This window comes from Pieris brassicae, chromosome 11 (assembly GCF_905147105.1).
Source record: "Pieris brassicae chromosome 11, ilPieBrab1.1, whole genome shotgun sequence".
Classification (NCBI taxonomy): domain Eukaryota; kingdom Metazoa; phylum Arthropoda; class Insecta; order Lepidoptera; family Pieridae; genus Pieris; species Pieris brassicae.
Window position 1 is genome coordinate 12,423,717 of NC_059675.1, and position 25,266 is coordinate 12,448,982.

At 34.9% G+C, this 25,266-nt stretch overlaps 1 protein-coding gene across 2 annotated transcripts in view; it reads right to left on the reverse strand.

Moving 5' to 3' along the window:
• Positions 1 to 289: 289 nt before the first annotated feature.
• The window catches only part of LOC123716394 (putative epidermal cell surface receptor), a 40,881-nt gene continuing 15,904 nt past the window's right edge, over positions 290 to 25,266 (reverse strand). Inside the window, exons 3-18 of one of the 2 annotated variants that reach the window (XM_045672116.1) lie at positions 16,400 to 16,851; positions 14,696 to 14,876; positions 13,694 to 13,823; positions 13,191 to 13,332; positions 11,427 to 11,793; positions 10,455 to 10,671; positions 9,863 to 10,071; positions 6,980 to 7,271; positions 6,222 to 6,420; positions 5,445 to 5,590; positions 4,393 to 4,583; positions 3,951 to 4,170; positions 3,274 to 3,377; positions 2,354 to 2,521; positions 1,591 to 1,662; positions 290 to 554 (exon numbers count right to left, since the gene is read on the reverse strand). In XM_045672116.1, coding sequence (XP_045528072.1) covers positions 547 to 554; positions 1,591 to 1,662; positions 2,354 to 2,521; positions 3,274 to 3,377; positions 3,951 to 4,170; positions 4,393 to 4,583; positions 5,445 to 5,590; positions 6,222 to 6,420; positions 6,980 to 7,271; positions 9,863 to 10,071; positions 10,455 to 10,671; positions 11,427 to 11,793; positions 13,191 to 13,332; positions 13,694 to 13,823; positions 14,696 to 14,876; positions 16,400 to 16,851 — 3,098 coding nt within the window. In that variant the 3' untranslated portion in view covers positions 290 to 546. Of the gene's footprint in view, positions 555 to 1,590; positions 1,675 to 2,353; positions 2,522 to 3,273; positions 3,378 to 3,950; positions 4,171 to 4,392; positions 4,584 to 5,444; positions 5,591 to 6,221; positions 6,421 to 6,979; positions 7,272 to 9,862; positions 10,072 to 10,454; positions 10,672 to 11,426; positions 11,794 to 13,190; positions 13,333 to 13,693; positions 13,824 to 14,695; positions 14,877 to 16,399; positions 16,852 to 25,266 lie in introns of both variants that reach the window. The other variant, XM_045672115.1, reaches the window with a different exon arrangement.

Genomic DNA, 25,266 nt, shown 5'->3' on the forward strand with positions numbered 1-25,266 from the left:
TAGTCCATATGTACAAATTTATGCCCGGGTTAATAACCACAGTTAGAGCGCGATACGGCGGTTGTACCCAGAGTCTTTTATTAAATTCTCTAAAGTTATGATAACAGAAGTTCGCAGCTCTTGGTTTCAAGATAATGAGACGAATGTAATTTTAATTTATAATAAATAAAAACTACAATGATTTCATTTAATATACTTTCAAATAACAACGAATCCAAACAAGTTTTCACGTCAAAAATGAAAGGTCCTTAGAATCTATTAATATAAATATTTATAAACTTGTAAATTTCTAACTCTGGAACCTTGGACATAAACTGAGTATACCACAGATGTCACTTTCTACTTAATCCGCTGAAAATGTCATCCGTTGCTATGGAGATGTTGTGACAAGCTGGTTGTCATAGCAACGAATAAACGTCCATCTTTAGTCTGGTTCATACATATTTATAGCCCCACTTCATTATAGGATCGGCCATTCGGTCCGACATCAATGGCCCTTTCCGAAAACCCGTTGAGCATATTGCTGTGCTCACGGGAACTTAACTGTCAGAGGTCTGTAAAAATATATTTTATTATTAGCTTTAATAAATCGTTAATTTGTATAGGGACATTCTGATTAATGATAAAGAAACGCACAATCAGCCATATAGAAATAAGCATGTAAACGTCATATTAATTATCATAATGTCATAATAATAAGATCAGAAAATATAGTTATTACTATTGTCAAAACTTTTGGTCTAACAACTCTCTCACGTTATAAAGGCACCTTACTAAAAATAAATCTAATCACCTCCAAAGAAAGCATTATACGGCAATGATCTATAACTTCTGGATTGGTGATTAAGTAGTTTGATATCTATGGTATAACTTTTGAAGTGAGTCCTTTGGCGCGTCAGAGAAAAATGATGAGAGTAAATTTTTACGATGCGCACGCACACCGTCACAAAAAACCCACACCCCGAAGTTAGCTATACTTAACATTTTAGTTTTTTTTAGGGATGTTTTTATTGTTAGTATCGTTTTGTCTACAAACGTAGAATAAGGCGAAAGTTAAAAAATTTAAAAAGATTTTTAACATGTTACGTCAAAGTTGTATAACTTCCAACGCATGTACATAAATAGACACACGTTTTATTTAAATACATCGTGATGCAGGCACCCACAGCCGTATGAGGTTTTAGCTGCGTTAAACGAACATGAAGGAAGCTCTCGAAATAAATGTTCGTTGATATTCCGCTCCTAAATATCGTAGAGCGATGATATTTAGAAAATTAAATGTGATGGAAATACACATTGACAAATATAAAAGTATGATTCAGTAGTCTTTGAGTGTATCCATAAAGAAAATATCTTTCCGCTGTATAATATATATTAAAAAATACCTAGAAGAATTTAGCTGAAATTAAAGACTGCCGTACTCTTGGCACTGGTTTAATACTAATTGGACAAATACTTTTTGTAATAAGACCCAAATACGCCTAAAAGTGGAATCTACTTCTTGGGCATGTTTTTATAATAGAAGCTTTTTAATTTTTTTTTCTATAATCTACTAGTTACTGCAAATTTATTGGTAAAATTATTACTTACCCATAGTTTCCTGCTGCAACTCGAGTTTGTAGGCAGGGTTGTCGTAAGGAGGCAGTGATGACTCGCGGGGCGCTGTTGGCACAGCTGAAACGACATCTAGTCAATGCAATTCCAAACATTTGGTATTTTAACCTAAAATCGGATCACCAGCCGATAAAATATTTAACAGAATTTTACATGTAACGTTTCATCTATTAATTGTTATCTTAAAAAAATTCAACATATTGTAACAGCGTTTGATATAAATTTCTTTGCAAACGAGATGGCGCTGCATCAAATCGTGCTCCAACAAAATACCATCCGTATCACCTCGACGTCCGTCGTTCTACAACTGAGCGTTTTCTAAGGCAGTTTTTGCCGCGCACCACCACTATGTGGAACCAGCTCTCCACTGACTGAAGTATTTCCGAACCAATTCGACTTAGGGTCCTTCAAGAAAAGAGCGTACCAATTCTTGAAAGGCTGGAAACGCACTTGCGAGCCTTCTGGCAATGTGAGTGTCCATGGGCGGCGGTATCACTTAACATCAGGTGAGCCTCCTGCCTGTTTGCCTCGTATTACATAAAAAAAAACATAAAATGTATCATTCTCTATAATTACGGATGTCTTAGGGTCCCTCGAGAAAAGAGCGTACCAATTCTTGAAAAGCCGGCAACGTACTTGCGAGCCTTCTGGTAATGTGAGTGTGCATGTGTAATCACTTAATATTAGGTGAGCCTCTAGCCAATTTGCCTTCATACATAAAAAAAGCATATATACTCACGCGTTATAGGCACAGAGTGCGGTCGATGTCTGCGTATGACCACAAGCAGTAGAAGCACAGAGGATAGGGCTCCAAGGGCCGCAATGACGCCTACGATCACTAACGCGCCGTAGTAATCGCCGCGCGGAGCATTCCGGCTCCCAGCTATAGATGATGCTTCTATTTCATCTGGAATTTGAGGTACTTTTGTTATAGGTGGCAATTAAAAAGAACAGTGAAAGGTTTCTTCGTCCTGCCGCTCTACGCTTTTGATTGGGGATTTGTTGTTAGTAAATTTAAAACCTTCCCATTTTTTATTAATATTGACTGAACCTATGAATTTAATTGTGATGTATAGTACGAATGCATGGTGAATGTCATGAAAGTGGTATATCAGGACCGTAGCAAGTGGAAATGAGTATTCTCTGCCTATCGCTTCGGGAAAAAAGTGCGAATGGGGAAAATATGCATTTCGGGGTCTGGATCGCTCTTGAATTCTAACGGGACCTCAACGCCATGTTACGCTCAAAAAGCTCCGGTTTGGTACACACTAAATAGGAGGTTGTAACTATATCTTCAGTATTTACTCCACGTCTTCTAACCCTAGGATTCGTCCTAAAGGACGAGGAAGCGCCTCACACGTTCTGCTGTCTCCTTTTGTAGCATTACTTCCTTACAGAAGGATACAACTGAATTCTATACCTCATCTATGTTGACCTCTTTTGGACAATACAATGGAACAAGGTTTATTATCCATCACAGATCAAAGATTATGACTTCTGCGGGCAATTCTCCAACGTACACGATTTTTATACATATTTGAGCTTAAAAATATTACATTCAATTGAGTCAGGTACTACACTAGTACTACCTGATACAGAAATAATTTCGGGTCATCCTTAATAGCTGTATATGTAAATGTATTGCAGAAAAATACTTACTGTCGACTGGTTCAGGTGAATCTAATGATTTTGTGTTGATTTCCAGGACATTGCTGGTCTTAACTTTTCCATTTGTTAAAAATAGTTCAAGCCATACACGACACCTAAAAAATATTGAAAATCGAGTAATGTAGCGGTATTAGGCAAGAGGAACAAAAATCTGCAGGAAGAAAGTACTGTTCTTCAAGGTTCAATGCAAAAGAGTAAGACAACTTAGATGATGGGTAGATTTGCCAAAAATATCACATATATTTAAAAATAATGAGATGATAGAGATATAAATGTTTTTAAGTATAAAAGTGTCTGAATTAAATTATTAAATTAAATTATAAAAAAATTATATTATTATTAAATGTAGCGCCATATAATAATGCTAAGGTACCAATGATTTTAAGATCTGCATGCATTTTGGATGCTGTGCTGATATTATTTCTTACATAATCGATAAATTTGAAACCTTGTTTTTATAAAACTAAAATTCGTTCTTAGAACCCTTGTCAGTAGTGTTTAGGTGAATGACAAACAATTTGTGCTATATCTGATTTGTCTTATTTTTTACATAAGGTAGAAAACCTTTACCTATAATAAATTTGATAAAAAGGAAAAACCCTAAAGGATTTTCAAAAATATGTTGGGATCAAAAAGGGGATAGATTTGACTTCCACTGTGAAACATACTTAGCACTCGGTTGCAATCCCATCAAAGTGATGGCTGGTGGTAAGTCCCTTGTGGCGAGTCTGAAGTCGTCGTGTTCCTTTCTACTCGTACCACAGGCGTGTGCTGCTCGGTAGACCCTCACCCAACGCTCTGCGGGAGACGGTACTCCATGCCACGTGACTTCAGCGGCTTCTGAACCAACGGCACGAGCCTCGACTGTCACGGACCAGTTGTATGGATCTGAAACATTTATAATTAAGTCATGAAGCATTATTAGAAGGTTCTTTTGAGAATCTTAGGCTATATCACTCTTTAGATTAATAGTTTCAATATACGCTATTAGATGGCGCTAATCCAAATAATTTCAAAATATATAAAAAAATTCATGATAGAAAGTAAATAATTTCAACTGTTGGAATCCAAAAAAATATATTTTCAATGCGTTTAATATTAAACACTTACCAATGTATGGAGCTGTAGTGAACTCAACATGCCCCGAGTCAACTAATTCAGTGACAGCTCTTGTGGGAGGAATGAGAACCAGTGAAGCTTCGTATCTGGTCTCCGGTCTCAGGTCCTGAAGGTATGCTGCTGATCGACTATGGTGTAGCAGCTCAGTCATGCTGTAAATAGGAGTTCCTACTGGTCGATACCTAGAAAGGAAAAAAACTATATAGGATTTCCCAAAATGGTCGATTCGTGAAAACTATTTGGGTATATATGGATGTGGTCGGTATTTTGGAGATCCACGGATATTCTTTGTCCACCCAATAGTACACAAAAAGAGTAATGCTGTCCATTTATGTCCCATGTAAGAAGAATGAAGCGTTAACAAAGTTACTTTTTAGTCAATAGTTGATTATCATGCCGATCAATATATGACAGTTGTCGTTTCTGGAAACGCGGTATTGTTTTACTTACCATAGCGGTGACTGTTTATTATACCGAAGTGTATTATTATTACGCCACTTCGATAAGGCTAAACACCATCCCAATCCGCTGGTGCGTAAAATCATCAACTACTACCCCTTCCCGACAAAAAAGGCTCGTAGGAGGCCTCGACGTACATTAACGGATCCGGACGATCCAATGAGCGTAGCTAACAATAAATTAAGCCGCCCGCGCGGCCAATAATAATAAAAATAGCCAATCACAGATTAGGGTAAGAAACCGCCTTCACCGGGGAAGGCGAGGACCTATACTTCGCACTTCGCACACTCCAGTGAGCTTCCGTCCTGCCCTTCAGGCGATTGACCACCCCTCGACGGCCCAAGCCGAGGTTCGAGTCTCACAGGAGACGCCGGAGATTCTGGCCGAGCAATGCTCGCCAAAACAGCCCGAGCTGAGCTGTAAAGCCCCTTAAGGCCAATAGGGAGATTCGATTTAAAAAAAAATCTATTATTATCTCTACACGCGGAGCTTGGAAAGTAAATTTTATGTATTTCTTTTTCATCGCAGGCTCATACACAGAAGAGGTTGTCATTAAATTCGAATTACATAACATGCCGTCCTACCGAACTTGAACTCCATCAATGAATTGCAGCTCATCCTCGGTGAAGTGTCGCCAAGTGACTTGCGCTGTAGTGTCATTCACCTCTACCACTGACAATTTACAGTCGATATCTCTTCGTTTCTCCTCTGGTTCCGGTTCCTCAACATTCTACAAAAATATTTTGTAAACTAAGTTATTCAACAAAAACTGTTTAATAATTGCCTTAAAGAGACCGCTTATAGCGAGGCCGCCAGTTTCATTTCAGCCTTTAGATTTATAATCGAATTATATTTTATTAGTGTTTTTTGTATAGAACAATGGGCAAACGGGCAGGAGGCTTACCTGATGTTTTGTTTACATTATCAATGCCAGAGGGTTCGCGACCGCATTGCCGGTCTTTCAAGAATTGGTAAGAAGTTACACAGATTATTATATTTTTTGCTCATTTATATATATATGACTTTTTACTTTGTATTTAGTATACCAACATATGGAACTATTTGCTATGATATAGATACATAGTTTTTTTAAGAATAAAAAAGTAAGTAAAAATTTTTTTAATGAATTTTGTCTGCACAATGACACACTTACTAATAAAAGGATTTTTAACATAAGGTGTCCTTTAACACTACTTACGGTCTCTATTAAGGGGAAGAAACTGTTCGTGTTATTTTTTGGACTTTTCCAACCTTCCTCAGAAATCACATAAATAAAAAAATCAAATTAGCCCAGCCATCATCGATTTGCACTTAGCAACATATTTTCCGAATGATTTTTATTTATATAGAGATTTACTTACTGTCGATTCACTTTGAGTTCGTATTGTATAAATTTTACTCTCAGGTTCCACTGGCAGATTATGTAAGAGTAGTTTGCCACGTATTTTGTACGTTGTCTCCGGTTTGAGTCCAGCTAAACGGAACTCCAGCCGAGGAGTGGTCAGTATCTCATCAGCTGGTGCAAATACTTGAGAATACCAATGTGAAACGTCATCATCGCTAAAAAATGTTAATTCATATTTTAATATATACATCCTTTTCGGCATATACATTTGCCAAGCTTAGTACATAGCATTAAGCGAAATGTATATATAAAAGTATTAATAATGCGAACTGTCCTAGTATTTCGAATAATTTACACCAGATTTTACAATAATATATGAAATTTCTCAAGTCTAATTAATAAGTGACGATCACTGAATAAAAGTTGGTAGTACAGCTATCATAAAAAAATAAATGGCTCTACAATCTTTTTAGGTCTTGGCCTCAGAGTTCTGTATCTGTTTCATGATCATTTTTTAAACTAATAGGCAAGTAGGTGATCAGCCTTCTGTGCCTGACACACGCCGTCGACTTTTTGGGTCTAAGGCAAGCCGGTTTCCTCACGATGTTTTCCTTCACCGTTCGATCTAATGTTAAATGCGCACATAGAAAGAAAATCCACTGGTGCACAGCCGGGGATCGAACCTACGACCTCAGGGATGAGAGTCGCACGCTGAAACCATTAGGCTAAAAATGTAATAAGTCAGATATAAATATGTGATTAATATATACTTACTCAGTATCTGTGTATCTTAAGTCGACACTTCCTCGTAGCCCAACCAACACAGGAGGCAAACCAAACAACATTTTAATACTTGTCGGCGAGTCTGATTGTAACGAAATAACCGTTAATTTTCTATTTTCCTCTCCAAAACTTGGTATTTGTAACCCAGGTGGAAGACCAGCCAACGGAGGCCCCAACGGATTAGAAGGTCTATGAATATCATTTTGGTTGTCTGAAAATATATCATCTGGTGGCGCGGTTGGGAGAAATGCTGGACTGCCTGGGAATCCTGGCGGTAGTTGACCTGTAAAATGCTCGGATTTGGACACATGACAACTATAATCAACTGTAAAACTAAATATATCACAAAATAGTTGTTAAATAAGTATGAGAAATGTGCGACAGTTGATGATAGTGTGTACTGATGAGTATATTTGGAAGACTGAAAATGCCTGAAAAGAAAAGTGTGTCGTAAAAAAAGGTTATAGAAATGAGATACCAAGGCGAGGTCACTGACCTGCCGCGGTCGCTCGATTCTTTTCAGCTGATCGTCCAAGGTTTCGGTTCACATCGGTCTCTACTTCCATCTGACTTAAAATATTTTCGAGGTCGAGGGTTGAATACTTTGAAGGACTTTTTTGACTTTTCATTGGTTCATTGATTGTTGAATGGAGTCTTGTGTTAGGAAGAGCTCTAAGGAGAACCGTTTCATAAGGACTAGGAGCTTTGAGAAGCAAATGCTTACGAATGTCTGGCTTCCATGCAGTTTTTTCTACTGAGTTTGTCTTTGACATTTGCAGATCTTGATTTCGTAATACGGTAACATATTTCCCTTGGTTATTTTGTATTATGTGATCGATTTGATTCACATCTATCGGAATTGTGTTTTTAGGAATAGGATTAAAAACTATATCAGATTCATTGTTTTTTAAAGGAGCAAACATATTATCTCTGAAATATTGACTTGGATCTAAATGACTAAACTGTTGATGCTGAATCATCAAATCTTTAGGTGCATATGCTGGAGTAAAATATTTAACATTTTCTTTAGACGTTGGAACATTTAAATCGTTAACATAATGATCGGGTATTCTTTGTTTAATACCATTTGTATCCCACATATTAGTTTTCTCTTTTTGGCGATCATGAGTCGCAACTACGATCCCTGAGTGGAATTTTTTTGTAGGGATTACATATGACATTTGATCTGCACTCTTAGTTGGTTCTACTACTGGTTGGTTATTTAAATTCTTAACGGAATCTACATCATACATTGTAAAGGCTGTTACATTTTTATGCTCATCTGCTTCTCTATAAGTATTATTCAGCATGACTGGAACTAAGGACTTCAAATATTTAGGTATTCCGGTTTTAATAGGACGCAAGTGTTTAAAAAAATCCAAATTTGCTGAATGTAATCTTTTGAAGTTCATTGCTTCTGTGGTAAGTGATGGGGTGGGTAAAACAAATCTGGGTGTTGTCAATGTTGATGGAGTGACATAGTTATTTTTCGGATAAGTTTTATGTTTTTGAGTCGATGCGTTCATTCCAGCTGTAATGAGTGAATGATTAGCATGCAATGGTTATAATGATAAGCGTATGACAAGCTTATGGTTTTAATGAAATGATAATAGTGCCAATTTTAATATACAACCATTAAACTCAGGTAATACAAATTCTATTAAATGATTATTAGATATGTTTTTACAGCGAGATTAATATTTATGAATTTATATTTGTACGTCAATATTAGCACTGTTTTGCGTTATATAAAAATATATATAATTATTACAATGATACCTAGGTAACACTGAAAATGTTTAGTTAATGAAAAACGGCTTAATGTAGAAAGTTGCCGATACTTTTATTGTTTTCTGTTCCTCTCTACACATCGTCGCATTCGATGGAACCACTGAGAAAATCAGTGGGCCCATGGTTGCTTAGGGTCTCTTCTATGGCATTGTGGTACGCTGCATTTTCACGGCTCGTAAAGCGAATACCTCGAATTTTATCTTTAGTTCTTGGGTATAAATGAAAGTCACAGGGCGCTAGGTCAGGATTGTATGGCGGATGACTCATTATCTAAACACCTGCCATAGTCAAATATTCACCAGTCCATGCGAAGGGGAATCCATCTTGTACAAAGCTTCCTGTCGCCTAAATATTCGTGTAATATTTTTTGAACTTGACTTATACCAATGCCTAGGCTTGCCCGTATCTGCTGATAGGTCACTCTCTTATCTTCCTCTATCATGCATCGCTCAGCACTGATGTTATCTTTAGTAGTCACTGTTAAAGAACGTCCCTCACGCGGATCATCATTGAGATTGCTACGTCCACTCTTAAACTCGGAAAACCAATTGGAAACAGTGGCACGAGATGGGGCTTTATTAAGAAATGCTAATCACAGCCTATCATAGCTTTGCTTTGTTGAGCCCACAACGAAAGTCATAATAAATCATAGGCCGAAAATTTTCTCGTTAGGTTCATTTTCACGTGTAACATGAGTTTTAGATTTGCCGCCAATTAAAAAAACAAATGAAAAATGAATGCAATTTACTACATTAGGTTACCACAGAGTTCTAAAAATGAAATTCAAAATAAGTTTTCATTAGCAATGTTTCTAACTGGCCAGTTCTAAACATGTTCAGTGTTACCCACGTATTATCAAAATATTATGATATTATGCATTAAAATTTTGCTGACTGACTAATCAATATTTTAAAACCTACCAATATCTATATCCAAAACACGGATCGTAATGGTTATATATCGTGATGGGAATTTTGATATCTTTAATTCAAAATTCAATATAATTAAAAAATAGCAGTAGCTATTTGGATTCCGATCGCGGATTCATTTAATATTTTTTAATTGAAAATGGTATAGACTTACCATGCGGAGCACAACCCCACTCCTTACAACAGTCTTCGTCGGACACATTAACAGGTGCTGGCCGGTGCATCGGAGGGCATCTCAGGTTCTGAGGCGGCAAGGGCGGAAGAGGGTTGCAAGCTTCTTGACAATCTAACTCGCCGTTCTCACAGAAGCAGCGCTGTTCGCAACCCGTCAAATGAAGTGGGACCTCGCTCCAGTTTGGGATTCTTGAATAGATAATTAAAATCAGTTCGGTGTTCAACGACACTCATATTTAAAGCGTGGCTTGTACTGACACATATACAATACTTTTAAGCCTTATGTTAGAAATCGATGAGCTGGTTGTTTAACAAGTTGGTATATTTCCATCTGATACAAAAAGATAAAGTAGAACCTACTGTAAATTTACCAAAAAAAAATTACAATATTTCAAGGGAATTAATTATTTTAAACGATAATTTATTTATTTATGTACAGGTATGAAGATATTGATATTTTTCGCAAGTACCAAGTTCATAATAATCATAATTCATCGTTTTGATTACAAGATGTGCTTCATGACAGATTATCAGTTAGATAATTGAGCAAACGTTTAACAAACAGCACTTACGCAATGCCTTTATAATGGCAGGTACCGTCGCTCAGACAACGGGCAGTCCGTGGGCAACAATTGGGCGGCTGAGGGGGCGGACTTGGCGCCCATCGGACGCAACCTTTGGACACTAATTCGAGCCCAACATGGTTAGGACAGACCAAAGGAGCACACTCCTTTGTATCAGGTCCCGTACATTCACATAACTCGGTGCATCCTATGTGGATTTCTTCCCCTGAAAGTTATAAGTCATAACTAGCAAATATACAGTATTAACAATTTTCTTAACCTAGATATAATATATATAATAACAATAGTATTGTTTTTTGTTAACATAGCTTTTACACATTAATACCGTCACCGTGACCACGCACGCTGTAAAGAACGGGAAACGTCGGAAAATTTTTAATTAAAAATTTTGTAAATAATTATAAGTTTCTAATAATAATACATAGCTTCAATCCGTTTAAAAAGTGGTTTCTTAATAATAACAATAATTACTAAATTCAAAAAATGATTGGTCCCTGTGGCAGTGTACATTATATAAAATATATATAATAATAATAAAATGTTTCCCCCGAAAATTTTAAATAAGAATATAATATTATTCGTCCTAAATGAAAATTTTATGAATTGCATTTGACTCCATTTGTGACTTGTGTTTATAATATTTAATTTTAACGAAATTATTCGATTTATAAAATAAATATGCATATTTGGCCTTGACTTATAGACATCGGAGCGAAATAAACACATAAAACGAATATTGCGAAAGTGAATTTCCAATGTATTTCAGAGAAAACGAAATTCATTGAAAAATATTCAATTTCATCTATGGAATAAACCAAATTGGTATAAAAATGTGATTAGCACCTAAATCTTTGTTAAAATAACTAAATTATGACGCAGTAACCTTGTGTTGCTTTAATACCATAAAAAAGCCTACACATTACACAGATAATACTTAAACAATAGTGTAAAATATCTCACCAACTGCATAAAACTGTCCATCGTGATAACACCCCTCTCTTGTAATATCAGATCTTTCTTCGAGTACTTCATTGTCATCAGACGCTGTTATCGTGAAATTGAACTTTGTCCCAGTTTCCTTAGTTTTAAGAATATAATCTCGTCCACCTTCTAGATTTAAAATGAGGTTTTTATATTTCAATTCAACGTCAGTGTATGTTCGGCCACCATCGCTGCTGAGTTCTAGATGTATAGGATCCATTGAGTCGTTTGGATGGATTAGATTGACTTGGACACTGTTGTTCTGGAGGACCTTTATAGATCCAATTGGTTCGAGAAGAACCAGGGGTCGTGTCGCTTTTGCTTCAATTGCATCGTGTACAGGTTTCTAAACAAAAACAAATTAAATAGATTATAATAGATTTCTTATCACCGCTGTACTATTTTCGATTCTTATCCTTTATACCATATACTATAGATGTATATAGTTTCCAATAAAAATATTACAGTGTATTTATTTATTATTTATGACACTTCGTTGCAAATATCAGTACAAATTATAATAGTTAAATAATAATAAGGACGGGCGAGCTTACGTTAGCCTTTCAGCTAATCTTTATCAGTCAAAAACTACAGCTTTTAAGAATTCCTTTGATGCGTTTAATGTTACGGCATGTTACATTGTGTGGACACAGTGTAACATGCAGTTGTTGTTAATATAATGTAATCCATCCATTTATCTCGTCTTAGTACTCTTAATCAATCAATAAAAAAATAGATACAAACAAACTTCTCTCTAGGTTGTCAAATATAGGTGTTCACAGCAAGATTGAATTAAAGATTAGAGCTTCACAAAGAGCTATGGAAATAACTATACTAAATATAGAAGATAAACAAAGTCAAAAAGAAAAAGCAACCAATTCTCTATCATAAGCTTTTAAATTATAATGGCAATGAACTGGCCAAAAAGATGACTTGATGCAAATAGCAAGAAAATATTCACTTACTGTTGGCAAAGATAGAGACAACTAGAAAGGGTTGGGGCAAACCCCAGAGGGGCCCATATCTACAGGTGACCAGCATTTTGCTATAAGTAATTACTAACAAGAGCAGTGTTTGCCTAGTAGCTTTAGCCTGCGCCTTTTGTCCCTGAACTCATATGTTCGGTCCCCGGCTGTGCACCAATAGACTTTCTGTCCATCTGCGCATTTAGCATTCGCTCGAACGGTGAAGGAAAACACCGCGATGAAACCGGCTTGCCTTAGACCCAAAAAGTCGACGGCGTGTGTCAGGCACAGAAGGCTGATCATCTACTTGCCTATTTACAAATGATCATGAAACAGATACAGAAATCTGAGCCAACCTAAAAAGGTTTTAGCACCATTGATTTTTTTTTATTAACACATAATTTATCTACTTTGTTTAATATAGATAAACAAAAAGAAAACCTCTTACTCTTGAAAGCAGAAACAATATTATACTTGTTTGGTTTTTTATTAGCAAAACACATCGTTTGCTTTCACTTGCCTATTAGATTAATAAATTACCGTGAAACAAATATTATATATAATCTATAATTTAAATTGTATCTTCAATTAAGGTTCTTATGTAAGTGACTATTGTCTGCTATGAGAATAACGTATTTAAACCTAATCAGAGGCCCCTAAAAAGGTAGTAGCGCCGGATTAATTTATATTTAATTACTAACAATATTCGATATGGAATTTAAAAAGTCTTGATATTACGGCACTATAATATCGTTGGCTAAATGTAAATTTTACTTACAGCAGTAGTTGATGTAACAGTTCCATTGTCAATTGGCTCCTCATGCACGTCTTGGGAAACATCGCATACTTGAATTTCGCAACACGCGTCCTTTGGGTCTTGTACATTGATGCACCTATCCGATTGTGGCATACGGTTACATCTGTGAATATTGCAATTGTTAAATTTAATCAAAGTAGAAAATTAGAATATTTAACATAAACATAGAAACAATTATAAAAATAATATCCAAAAAGAGATGAGAAACAAGTAACTACAAATTTTTGTTCATACCCAGTAATTACCTACTTAAACAAACTTTTTATCAGCCCACTACAAATATTTCGATCTCTGCATAAATAGCTTTCATTCTACAATACGCCGTCACAAAAAAGTCGTTACCCTGAAGTTAGCTATAGTCAACAGTTTAATTTTTTAGAAGTTATACTTCTTTTGGCGGGTTAAACGGATTTTGTTCTAAAGCGTGTATATAACTTACACACGGTTGTGACCCTGTGACTTACCTGGGTTTACAGGTGACGATAGACATTCTTTCGCAAGTGCATATTTGTTCGCACCCAATATCCCATTTCGCACCAACGTGGTAAGATTCGTTGCCGTACCGACAGACTTCTGAGGTCGTTGGTTTTATTTCTGAAAATTATGAATGTTAATTAGATGGAATTATTTCTCCGAATTAATTTAAATAAATAATTTTATCAACTACGTTGATAGGTTTGTTCCTGCTGATAAGTAATGTTGGCATCGTTAGTATTCCTATATTTATATCCAGGGTTAGATTCAATTATAATAATTTTGATTAATATATCATATTAATGAAATACAGTATTAATTATAATGTTTCACGCAAGTAATCATTAAATGATTTTTTTTTCAAAAGTAGTTCATTAAGTTCATTTATTCATAAGGGTTATGGCCTCCCTGTGTCACTTTATATGTGCTTGAAGATGAAAGTTGAACCTGTATTTTGAAATATTCAATTAAAAATGTGTGTTTATTAAAACATGGAGCGTTGGCCTAGTGGCTACAGCGTGTGACTCTCATCTCTGAGGTCGCAGGTTCGATCCCCGGCTGTGCGCCAATGGATTTTATTTCTATGTGCGCATTTAACAGTAGCTCAAACGGTGAAGGAAAACGGTTTATAACCAAAAACTCGATATCGTGAGGAAACCGGCTTGCCTTAGTGAGTCTAAGTCGACGGCGTGTGTCAGGCACAGAAGGCTGATCACCTCCTTGCCTAATAGATTTACAAATGATCATGAAACAGATCAGAAATCTGAGCCAACCTAAAAAGGTTTTAGCGCCATTGATTTTTTTATTAACACATAATTTATCTACCTATTTTTAATAGATAAACAAAAAGAAAACCCCTCGCTCTTGAAAGCAGAAACAAGATTATACCTGTTTGGTTTTTATTAGCAAAACACATGGTAACTCCAGTATTATTTTTGTATTCATTCAGCATAGCAAGAAGAACATCAAACGTGTCATTGTGATAAACTCACCGCCATTCGCGCACGCCACTATAGAGCAGCATTCGTCAACCGGCGATTCAAAGCACAGGGGATCATTGAGACGTCTTCCTCTTCGTATGTATGGATGTTTGCATCTCGGCGAACATTCAAATAAGCCACCCGAGGCACATTCGCATGATTCGTCGCAGCCTCTGTCCATTTTCTCTCCGAGCTTAAACAAAATAGACGGTACTACCGTTAGTAATTATGTAATATTTCTTCTGTACAAACATTACCTGTCCACATCGTATCCCTGACTTTCTTACTAACTGACGTGAGACTTATCTTAAATTGTGGTGATTTATGTGTCTGTTTACTTACTATTTTTAATGTATCATCTTTTAGTTTAGTTTGTTCTTTTTTGTTTTAATAACTGTGTATAACACGTATTTTTGCACTACTTGCCTGTCTTATGTAATTTAATACATTTTTATTTATTTTTTCTTTATTCACAGTGGTTGCCTGGAAGAGATCGCTCGTAAGCGATAAGTTGCCCAGTTGCCCTCCTTTTGATTTTATTATGTTATTTTTTATATTGTAGTGTAACGAAGTGTAAATAAATAAATAATATCGAAGTCTCCAAATCTGGTTAATCATCTATTGTGAGACTCCAGGATGCCTTTACTCGTGACGAAGATACATTTAATGATTGATTAGGATTTCGTTTTTATTTTATTTTATATTAATATTTTTTTTAGGTATCTTTCGCTATCACTGATTCTACTAGCAGTTGATTTTAACAAATTGTTCCGATAATGAAATATAATATATCTTAATAAATAAAAATGAATCCCTATTTCCCTTGGTCACGGCATCACGCGTGAACGGCTGGACCGATTCCCGAGAAGGTTCTTATGAAAGAAAAAATTAAGAAAACAGCGCGGAAATTAGAAAATTTAAGTATACTTAACCACCATATTAAAAATCATTAAAAGTAATGCTTCGATCGGAGTAATTATATTGATAAAATACATATACCATAATTACAGTCGCTAATTGTTTGTGGCATTAATCTTGAAAATCCATGTTTTTCACATGGCCTGTTCCCATGTCGGAATACCAACAAAACTACTTATATACGCGTCAGAAAAACAAACAAAGAATTTTGAATGTCATAAAGCATTTTTAGATAATTATACCAATTCTAAATCAATATTCATAGTAAAGACTGGATGACGTCTGTCGGATTCGCTGGTACCTAATAATATACAATAGCTATGTCATGATCAATCCCTCCTGCCTCGCTTCAACACCGTACGAGCTGTATCAATTCAAAATTCTATCAGCATCACCTTGATGGCTGGAAGTCTTTCACAAGGAACTTTCTTTTGCGAACTAGCGAACTATGGAAGCGACTCCTGGTGGGGGTCTTTCCTGAGAGATACGACCTCCACCTATTCAAAGTTAGGTCTACTCCTCCCGCAAAGGCCGGCAACGCACCCACTAATAATAGATGTCCATGGGCTGCCATGACTGCCCTTTTTGGGAGCAGGCTCGTTTGCCCTCCTATTATATAAAATAAACAATAAATAGTCAAATGAAAAGAATTATATACTATTTAGAGAAGTCGTATTTTGTCAATAAACAGCGTTTTTGATACGATTCAGCTATTATGTTTGCCTGTTTATAAACAGAATATTTAGGATGTTTAGAATACTCAGCAACACAGTTATGCAGTTATAATAGCATACAAACCTTGTATGTTATTTCATTCTCCCTGCACGTTTCCTCTTCAGACTTGTCTATTGCCATTAATGGATTAAATGGTACTTGAAGATTTGAATAGAATTTATCTGATATATGTTTTTGTTTATGCTCAGAAACTTTGGGTAGTTCATCTTCTTCGTCCATATTAACATCACTGAGGTCAACGTTCTTTGGTTCTTTCTGGTTAGTTTGATTATGTAGTGCATTTGCGAAATTTTGTAATTCATCTACGCTTAAATTGAGAAGTCTAGGTTTCGGTTTGATCATTGATTCTACTGCAGTTGTCTCGGTAGTGACGGTCGTTTCTGTTTTAACTTTTTCAGTTGTTGTTGATCGTGTTGGTGGTACAGTGCTGGTAGTTGTTGTTGTTGTGGGAGGAACAACATCTATTGTTACTTGTGTTCCTGCCTGTCCTTCGTCATCTTCGCTCATTAATTTACCTGTAATTAAAACACTTATATTAAAAAAAATGCTTGCTTTGACACTACATACAATTAGTAAACTTCTTTCTGTTTAAGAGAAATCTTTGCGTCTGTTAGATAGTTGGGCCTAAACTTGTACGTATTATAAAACATTACAAAATCGTGGTCATATTACAATGAAAGTGAGGTTGCAATAGTTTAGATGTAATAGTGTTTTCTTTTTATTGACTCTCGGTTGAATTATGAAATAGATAACAATGGAACGTGAACAATAAAAACTTTTTCTTTTTGTAAGTTTCACGAATGACTTTTCATGACAACATTACGATAAGCATAGCTCACACAAAACGCTATGCATACAGCCATTTGTAATATGCGGACTAAAGTAAGTAAAGTAGTTACATCAGAGAGTTAATTAAATGTAGATATTCAATCGAGTCGCTAGCATTTTAATTTAAATAAAGCAGCGTCGAAAACGTTTAACTATTTGTCTGACCGAAAGCCAGCGTGTTGATTAATAATGTGAAACAAGACTCCACCATGATTATTTCATTTGTTGAAGAACTGAAGAACTGAGACCTTGGAAATTCCGTGTTTTGCTTTATTGTAAATGGTTAGGTTAGGTTAGTCTTGTGACATATGAACGTTTAGGAAACTCGTTAAATGTTTCATTCACTCAATTGTCTGACGGAACTTTAGCGACTTGGTTGAATATGGATTTTTAATTAACTGTCTAGAGATTCAATTAACTCTCCGATTTAACTACTTTACTGCGACATATACATGATATAGTGTATTATTATGTTGATAAACACACTAGCAGCTTAACAAGCTAAAACGCGCGTATTTGTCTAGGTATTTGGCCATGTGCCATTCAAATAAATAAAAATGTGTTTATTCATTCGAAAACAATTCATTATAATGTGCAAGATTTGGTAACCCTTTTATATACTATTTAAAAACATATATTTTTAAATTATTTTAGATTTATCAACTGTTCCCAACCCGCTAGTGCATGCACTAATTTCTGAAAGCCTATTTCAGTCAGCCACTACTCGGTTTTAAAGAAAGTTCTTTAGGGAATTTGTATTATTAAGTTAAGTTCTAATAATCGCCCCTAATAACAATATAATGCCTGTGTGGACATATGGCATTCAGCTTTGTGGCCGTACAGCGGAGAGCAATTTAAAAATAATACAACGGCTTCAGAACAAGATTCTTCGGGACATTGTCAATGCACTATGGTACATTAGAAGTAGTGTATCCACAAGGATTTTACTGTGGATACAGTCCTAAATACGGCGAAACTGTTTGCCTTAGCTTACTTAAACAGGCTACATAGCCAATGCACTATGGTACATTAGAAGTAGTGTATCCACAAGGATTTTACTGTGAATACAGTCCTAAATACGGCGAAACTGTTTGCCTTAGCTTACTTAAACAGGCTACATAGCCATGTGAATGTTGAGGCAAACCAACTTCTAGACACGACAGGAATTAGACGCCTAGAGAACTAAACCTTTCGAGTTAATAACACACATGAACATAGTGTCAAACATAGAACATTAAGAGTGTTAATGAAAATAACCTTAGTTTAAGCTATTCATTAGTATTGTAGAAAATTAAGTCAACATAATATTTCTTATTAGCCATAATTATTGTATTGGCTAGATTGTAATTAATGTAAAGTCGCGCTATTTTTTGAGTTGTCTTCGGTTTCATAAAGCAACCTGTCAAATGTGTTGTCACTCTAAAGAGCTTCTCAACTCTTGGAACATTATAGTGGCCAGTAAAGATTTTATAGGTTTCAATGAGATTACCTTTAAAGTATGTCCATTTATTTTTGGACTATTTGATTCAAGATTATATGATATAAACGTGTTCTAGTTTAAAAGTTGGCCGATTGCTACGGATCCGTTACGTCAAATTAATTACGCCGTTATCATTGAATATAATCTTTGAGAATTGAAACAATAAACGATTTGTTATCAAATCAATTTTTTTTAACTGTACTTTAAGAGAAAGAAAACACTTTTTTAACGGATTGAAGCTATGTATTATAAAGTTATAATTATTTTACATAATTTAAAAAAAATCCAACGTTTCACGTGCTTTAGAGCGAGCGTGGTCACGGTCACTGAAGACAAAAGGTACGGGAAAATGTACGTTTAGAAACTGTTGTCTGTATCGACTGAACGAAATTCAAAGAGAGAAGGCACCAAAAAATTATATTAGTTAAATATTAGCGGACCCAACAGATGTTGTCCTGTACACACGTGATACATACAAAAAATAATCTAATAATGTAAATGATTGTCAACTCGATATTAAAATCTGTCCAGTCGTTCAGAAATGTAATTACGAACACATGCACAGAAGATTTGTATATAGATACCGGCTGTTTATTTGCTGTATAAAAAATCATTCCAATCGGTCCAGCCGTTTATGAGGGTTCATTGACATCCCATGTATACTAGATTTACGTATGTATATAAAGATGCGGCGTTGAAAATTAGTTCAAGTTGATTTCCTTGGTTTATTTTAATCAGCGTTCTTAATCTAGTTAACTAATTTTTAACTAGCATGGTTTGCTACGTTTACTACAGCTGATTGTAGTTCAGCGAGTACTGCAAAAAAAATATTTTTAACCATAGATTTTGTGTTTGTAATTTTTTTTTATGAAATTAAAAACGAGGGGGCAAACGAACCTACGGGACGCCTAAAAAGGGCAGTCATCGCAGCCGATAGACAGCCATTTAGTGCGTGTGTTGCCGGCCTTTCAGAGAGAAGAGTACACTCTAACTTTGAATAGTTGGAGGTCTCATGTCTCAGTGAAAATATACACACATATATATACCTGATAATTATATTAATGACACAGTCATACTTCATGCTGTGCATCATTACAGTTTATAATCACATCATTGGCCTCATTAATTCCTGCAATAGCTGTCATCACGACGCTTTAAGGTCATGTTATTATGTATCATTATCAATTGATATATCGAGAATTTATTTATTGACACACTATTAGGACAAACAGATACCAAATATTTCTTTTTTAATTTAATATTTATCACATCACACAAATATACAGTATTTACAATTTTCTTAATAATAATAATTAATAAACAGACAATTAAAACAAATTTAAAAAGTTTGGTTTCTGTGGCAGTACCATACAGGCAGGTACCTTTAACGCTGGCAGCATTTCATTTCCTGAAATCTGGCCACTACATAACAGGTGCCAACTTAAATCTTTAATTAGCGAAAGTGCACTTCAAGCGGCCCAAGAGTCTGTACTTCTAAGGGAACAAAATCGAAATTGGAGGCAATGCTGTTGTATATTAAGCCGTTTATTAGTTTCCGCCTGCACTGCGGCCGCGCCAGCTTATTTCCTTGTAAGATGGATGTGAGACAGTGCTAAGGTGTCCACACAAGTAGCATCCCATAGCGAACCCCGTCCCATCTTCCAAGGGAACTAAGATTTATTTTAGTTTTCTATTTATATATTTTTTGTTATTATTACTATGTAGGTTAAGAATATTGTAGATACTCTATATTTGTGTTCTAAATAATCTTATGTTAATTACAACAAATAGACATATATAAACATATAAAAATGTTTCCCTTAAACGGACACGACAATCGCAATCAATAATGCAAAAAGGCTTAACAAAGACAACAAGTAAAAAAGTAAGAAATTTAAACAAATTTCTATTACACATACAAAAATTAGTTTACACAGTTATTTATATATAGTATAATGATCGTTTACGATCATTATCATACACTATTCGACATATATTATCGAGTATTTATAGTTCAGTATGATATTTTTTTGAATTTATGAACACATCGAATTTCCATACATTTGGTTTTGCTTACTACAAAATATTTGTACTTCCTTTAAGTTTCAAATAACATAAATAAATACTAAATTATCCGTGTTTTTCATAGTTAACGTACGAAGGATGAAGGTCATCGATACATATGTACTAAACAATATTAGTCGTTTTACTATTTAAATCATTAAAGAACGTGTAATGATCTAAAAATATTCATGGATGCTTAGTGAAACTAAGTGGAACTAGAAACAATTAATATTTCGCTTCCTCATCTTTATAATTGAGGATCTCTATTATATAATGAGCTTGTTACGGATGCATATAGCAATTAAAACATAACATGTAGTTGCATGAAAATGCTAATTCATAAATACCGTCTTATTCATATTCAAATATCGAGTAAATAAAAATGACGTAAGTATAACCCCCAGATCCTATTGATTTGGTCCAAACTTATTTCGAAATAGTGAAAACCATGACGAATGATTGTATGAGCAATATATGTTGCGTAAAGTGGTAGGTTTAGCATTCTTAAAAAATTTCGAGAATGCCTTCAGAAATGATCTTAAATATTCAGCAGCGTTTATTGAAACCTTTTTAAGTAAGAAAAATAATAATTAAAATTTTCCCCTTAACGCTTTAGTATGGACGTTTTTACACATGGCCGGTCCTTTATTAAGTGTAAGCCCATATCTTTATTTCTTAAAATAACATAAACCAAACAAAATCTTGACCAAGCCTGATATTTTGTTTTGTGTAATAAGTTCTTGCGTTTCTAATTGTATAGATGTAATTTTTGTTATACTCCCTTAAACTGAAAGAAACGGAGGATTTGTGTTTGTGAGCCTTACATATAGGGTACAAATTTTACAAAACAAAACAAAATCCAGAATACGGATGAGCCAGAGTGTGATAGAAGAACTCTTGGAATTAAAATAAGTGGCATATAGTTGTACAGATGGTAGATTGCCAAGAATGGTAACCCAAAAGGATAAACAAAGGAAAAAGTTGGAGGAGGCTTTCTCGCGGAGAGGTCCTGCATCTGAGAGTAATGAAATATTTGTATGGTGTTAATATTATTATTATATTACAGCTGTAATATTAAATAAATAACTTATTTCCCCCGTAATAGTTTTGACTAAACAATTGAAACCTTTCATTAAAACGGGCAATTATTGAGTCGCTGAACTTGGAATTGTTTAACGGAAAACCTAATTTTCCACTTCAATAAGGACGGGAAGCCATATTTTATATCCGAAGCTTCAATCAATTTCCAATAACTTAATATAAAAGTTTCTCCTTTCGGAAGCCAAAAAATTTTATATTGCAGAGTCAGCCGAGTGAGCGTAATATGTGCATTTTTTTCCAATAAAAATAAACAATATTTTGCATTTATTACATGTCACCGATGTTGTGTTTATCCAATTATACCGGGTTTTTATTAGACTAAATCAAACTAGATGAAGACTGTGACATTTCCAGAACAGACATATACAAAAATAATGTTTTATTTCTTATACAGAGGGAAGATTTTTATGTTTTGTTTGTTTGAATAAGCATTCTTAAAGTCATCATCTAAAATATGTATTATATTAAAAAAATATAAGCAATCTGTGACTCGAAACCCGTTCCTGCGAGTCACATATACAGATTCTTAATCATTTATTTTAGTAGTTTTTTCCTATTTCTAATACGAAATGTTGTGTTTGCAACTCAATGTATCGTGACTGACACTGACATCGTTTCTTAATCTCGTCTTGAGGGAACAAATTTGTCAAACTTCATAAAGAAAAAAAGGACAGCTCTTGAAGTTAGATTTAAATTTGATTGACCTTCAAGAATATAACTGATAGACTAAAAACAATATTTTATATTCAAATTCAAAATCATTTATTCATATAGGTAACACAATGTCCACTTATGAACGTCAATAAAGAAATAAATATTAAATGCTTCTAATTTTACATTTACTGCAAGTCAAGTCAAAAATCATTTATTCATATAAGTAACACAATGTACACTTATGAACGTCAATAAAGAAATAAATATTAAATGCTTCTAATTTTACATTTACTGCAAGTCAAGTCAAAAATCATTTATTCATATAGGTAACACAATGTCCACTTATGAACGTCAATAAAGAAATAAATATTAAATGCTTCTAATTTTACATTTACTGCAAGTCAAGTCAAAAATCATTTATTCATATAGGTAACACAATGCCCACTTATGAACGTCAATAAAGAGATAAATATTAAATGCTTCTAATTTTACATTTACTGCAAGTCAAGTCAAAAATCATTTATTCATATAGGTAACACAATGTCCACTTATGAACGTCAATAAAGAAATAAATATTAAATGCTTCTAATTTTACATTTACTGCAAGTCAAGTCAAAAATCATTTATTCATATAAGTAACACACTGTACACTTATGAACGTCAAAAAAAGAAATATACATTAAATGCTTCTAATTTTATATTTAATGCCATTTCTCAAATCAAGGACGTAGAACGGAAGAGAAGAACTGGCAATAAACACTCCGCCATTCTTTTTAAACGTCAAGTTTTTTTGTATTACACAACGTTTGTAAGGAGCTGCAGCCATTACACCATGTTCCACATGACATGAGCACGCACTGACATTCTCGTGGAAACAACACGCAAATACATAGTTGAAATAACTAACATCACCGCATACACGAATTCAAATACGACTAGTCATCAGTTCCACCACTGCCAGTTCTCAAATCGGGCGAGAAGAACTGGCCGACTGTAGCCTTTTAGATCTTCCTATTGTGATTATTGATTAGATTACAGTAGATTAAGTTTAACTGATAAACATCTCTGAAACCACTTCTTCACATTTACACTGACGTAGCATTGAGTCTAATTTCTGAATGTTACCTAAATTTTCAAATAAGTCGTTAGAAATCGACATAAGCTTATATGAGCTTCTCAAGACTTTATCACGGTCTTTAACTTTCGCTTACGCGTTGTCTCGGTCGATCACATCTTTAAGAGGGACAAGGTCATATAAACACGACTGCACGAGTGTCAAATGGTGTTCGTAAATCACTAAGTACTTCAAATCACTCCGGATCTCACAATACCAATATATCGACCTACTAAATACATTTATAGCCTACAATGCTGTATGACTAAACTAGTCACGGCAAAAATATATGCTCAATTATATTTTTTATGAGTGGGACACATGGGTTACACTCATATAATATGACTGTTAGGGTCCTTCAAGAAAAGAGCGTACCAATTCATAAAAAGCCGGCAACGCACTCGCGATTCTGGCATTGAGAGTGTCCGAGGTATCACATAAGCCCGTTTGCCCACTGTTCTATACAAAAAATTAAAGTCGTGTGAGGCCAAGTACCACAGATTTTTTTCATATCAAGTAAAGGGTGGAATGACAATGATACGAAAGATAATACTTAGATGGTTTGGCTATGTAGAACGGATAAATAAGGTGTAGGATATACAAGGCAATCACGGATGGTGAAGTCGGAACATACCTGGCCCAAATCCGGACATACTAGAGAAGGGACATGTTAAAAATACCCATAACGGACAGGAATGGTGAATGTCATGAAAGTGGATGAAGCGAGACTGGTATGTCAGGATGGTATCAAGTGGAGATCCGTAGTCCCCACCCCTTATAAATAAAGAAAATAATTATTTACAAAGAAAGATAGAAGCTCACTTTTTAGGAATAAAAGATATTTGGTGACAACTCTGTTAATAAAATATTTATAGATAGATTTAGTAAAAGTTTAGTTTCCGAAGCGAGCATCTCTAATATCTCTTAATTCACTTTGATAGTCCGATCCGGTCAGAATACCGCTACAGTCACGGTCCATAGAGCTTACATCACCTGTTAACTTTAGTATTTATTGTGAATGTGTGGGTAGTGTTACTTTTTTAAAACCTTTCGGTCTAGCTCACTCGTGTTGCTTGTACCCACCTTAAATTATTTTTCTAATTAAAACTTCTTCTTTCTTTAGCGGATGCGTGGCCCTTCCAGGCAAACCTGGCGCCGTGCTGTTGCAGATGAGGCAAAGAGAATCGGAAATACTTGGAACGAGGTGAAAAACGAGACCGAACGCGATGAACACTCACTGTGGACACTGTGGGGTTCAAGGACATTAAGCCAAAATAAGTAAGTAGTAGTGTATTGCATTGCAATTCATGAATCCGGGAGATTAACTTTTTAGTTTTTTTAATGTTATTTTTGTATATTTTAGATTAAAGTTGGTGATGCTAATTTTATAACATTTGGTTATGTACTTTTTGCACTGTAGCCATCATAATTCTAATTTTTTTTCCTTACTATGGTTGCATGGAAGAGATCGCTTGTTAGCGATAAGACCGCCTGTTGCATCCCTTATAATATTAATGTGTTATGTTATCTGTTCTACATTCATTCAGAAAATGCTTAATGAACTAATTCCTGTAACTTACTGTTACAAATTAAATTCTAATCAATCATGCGTAAAGCCGGTGTTAGTTATTCCTCGCGAACTTTTTCATACCTCACATTATGGTCAAATTAGTACAGATTCTATAATAT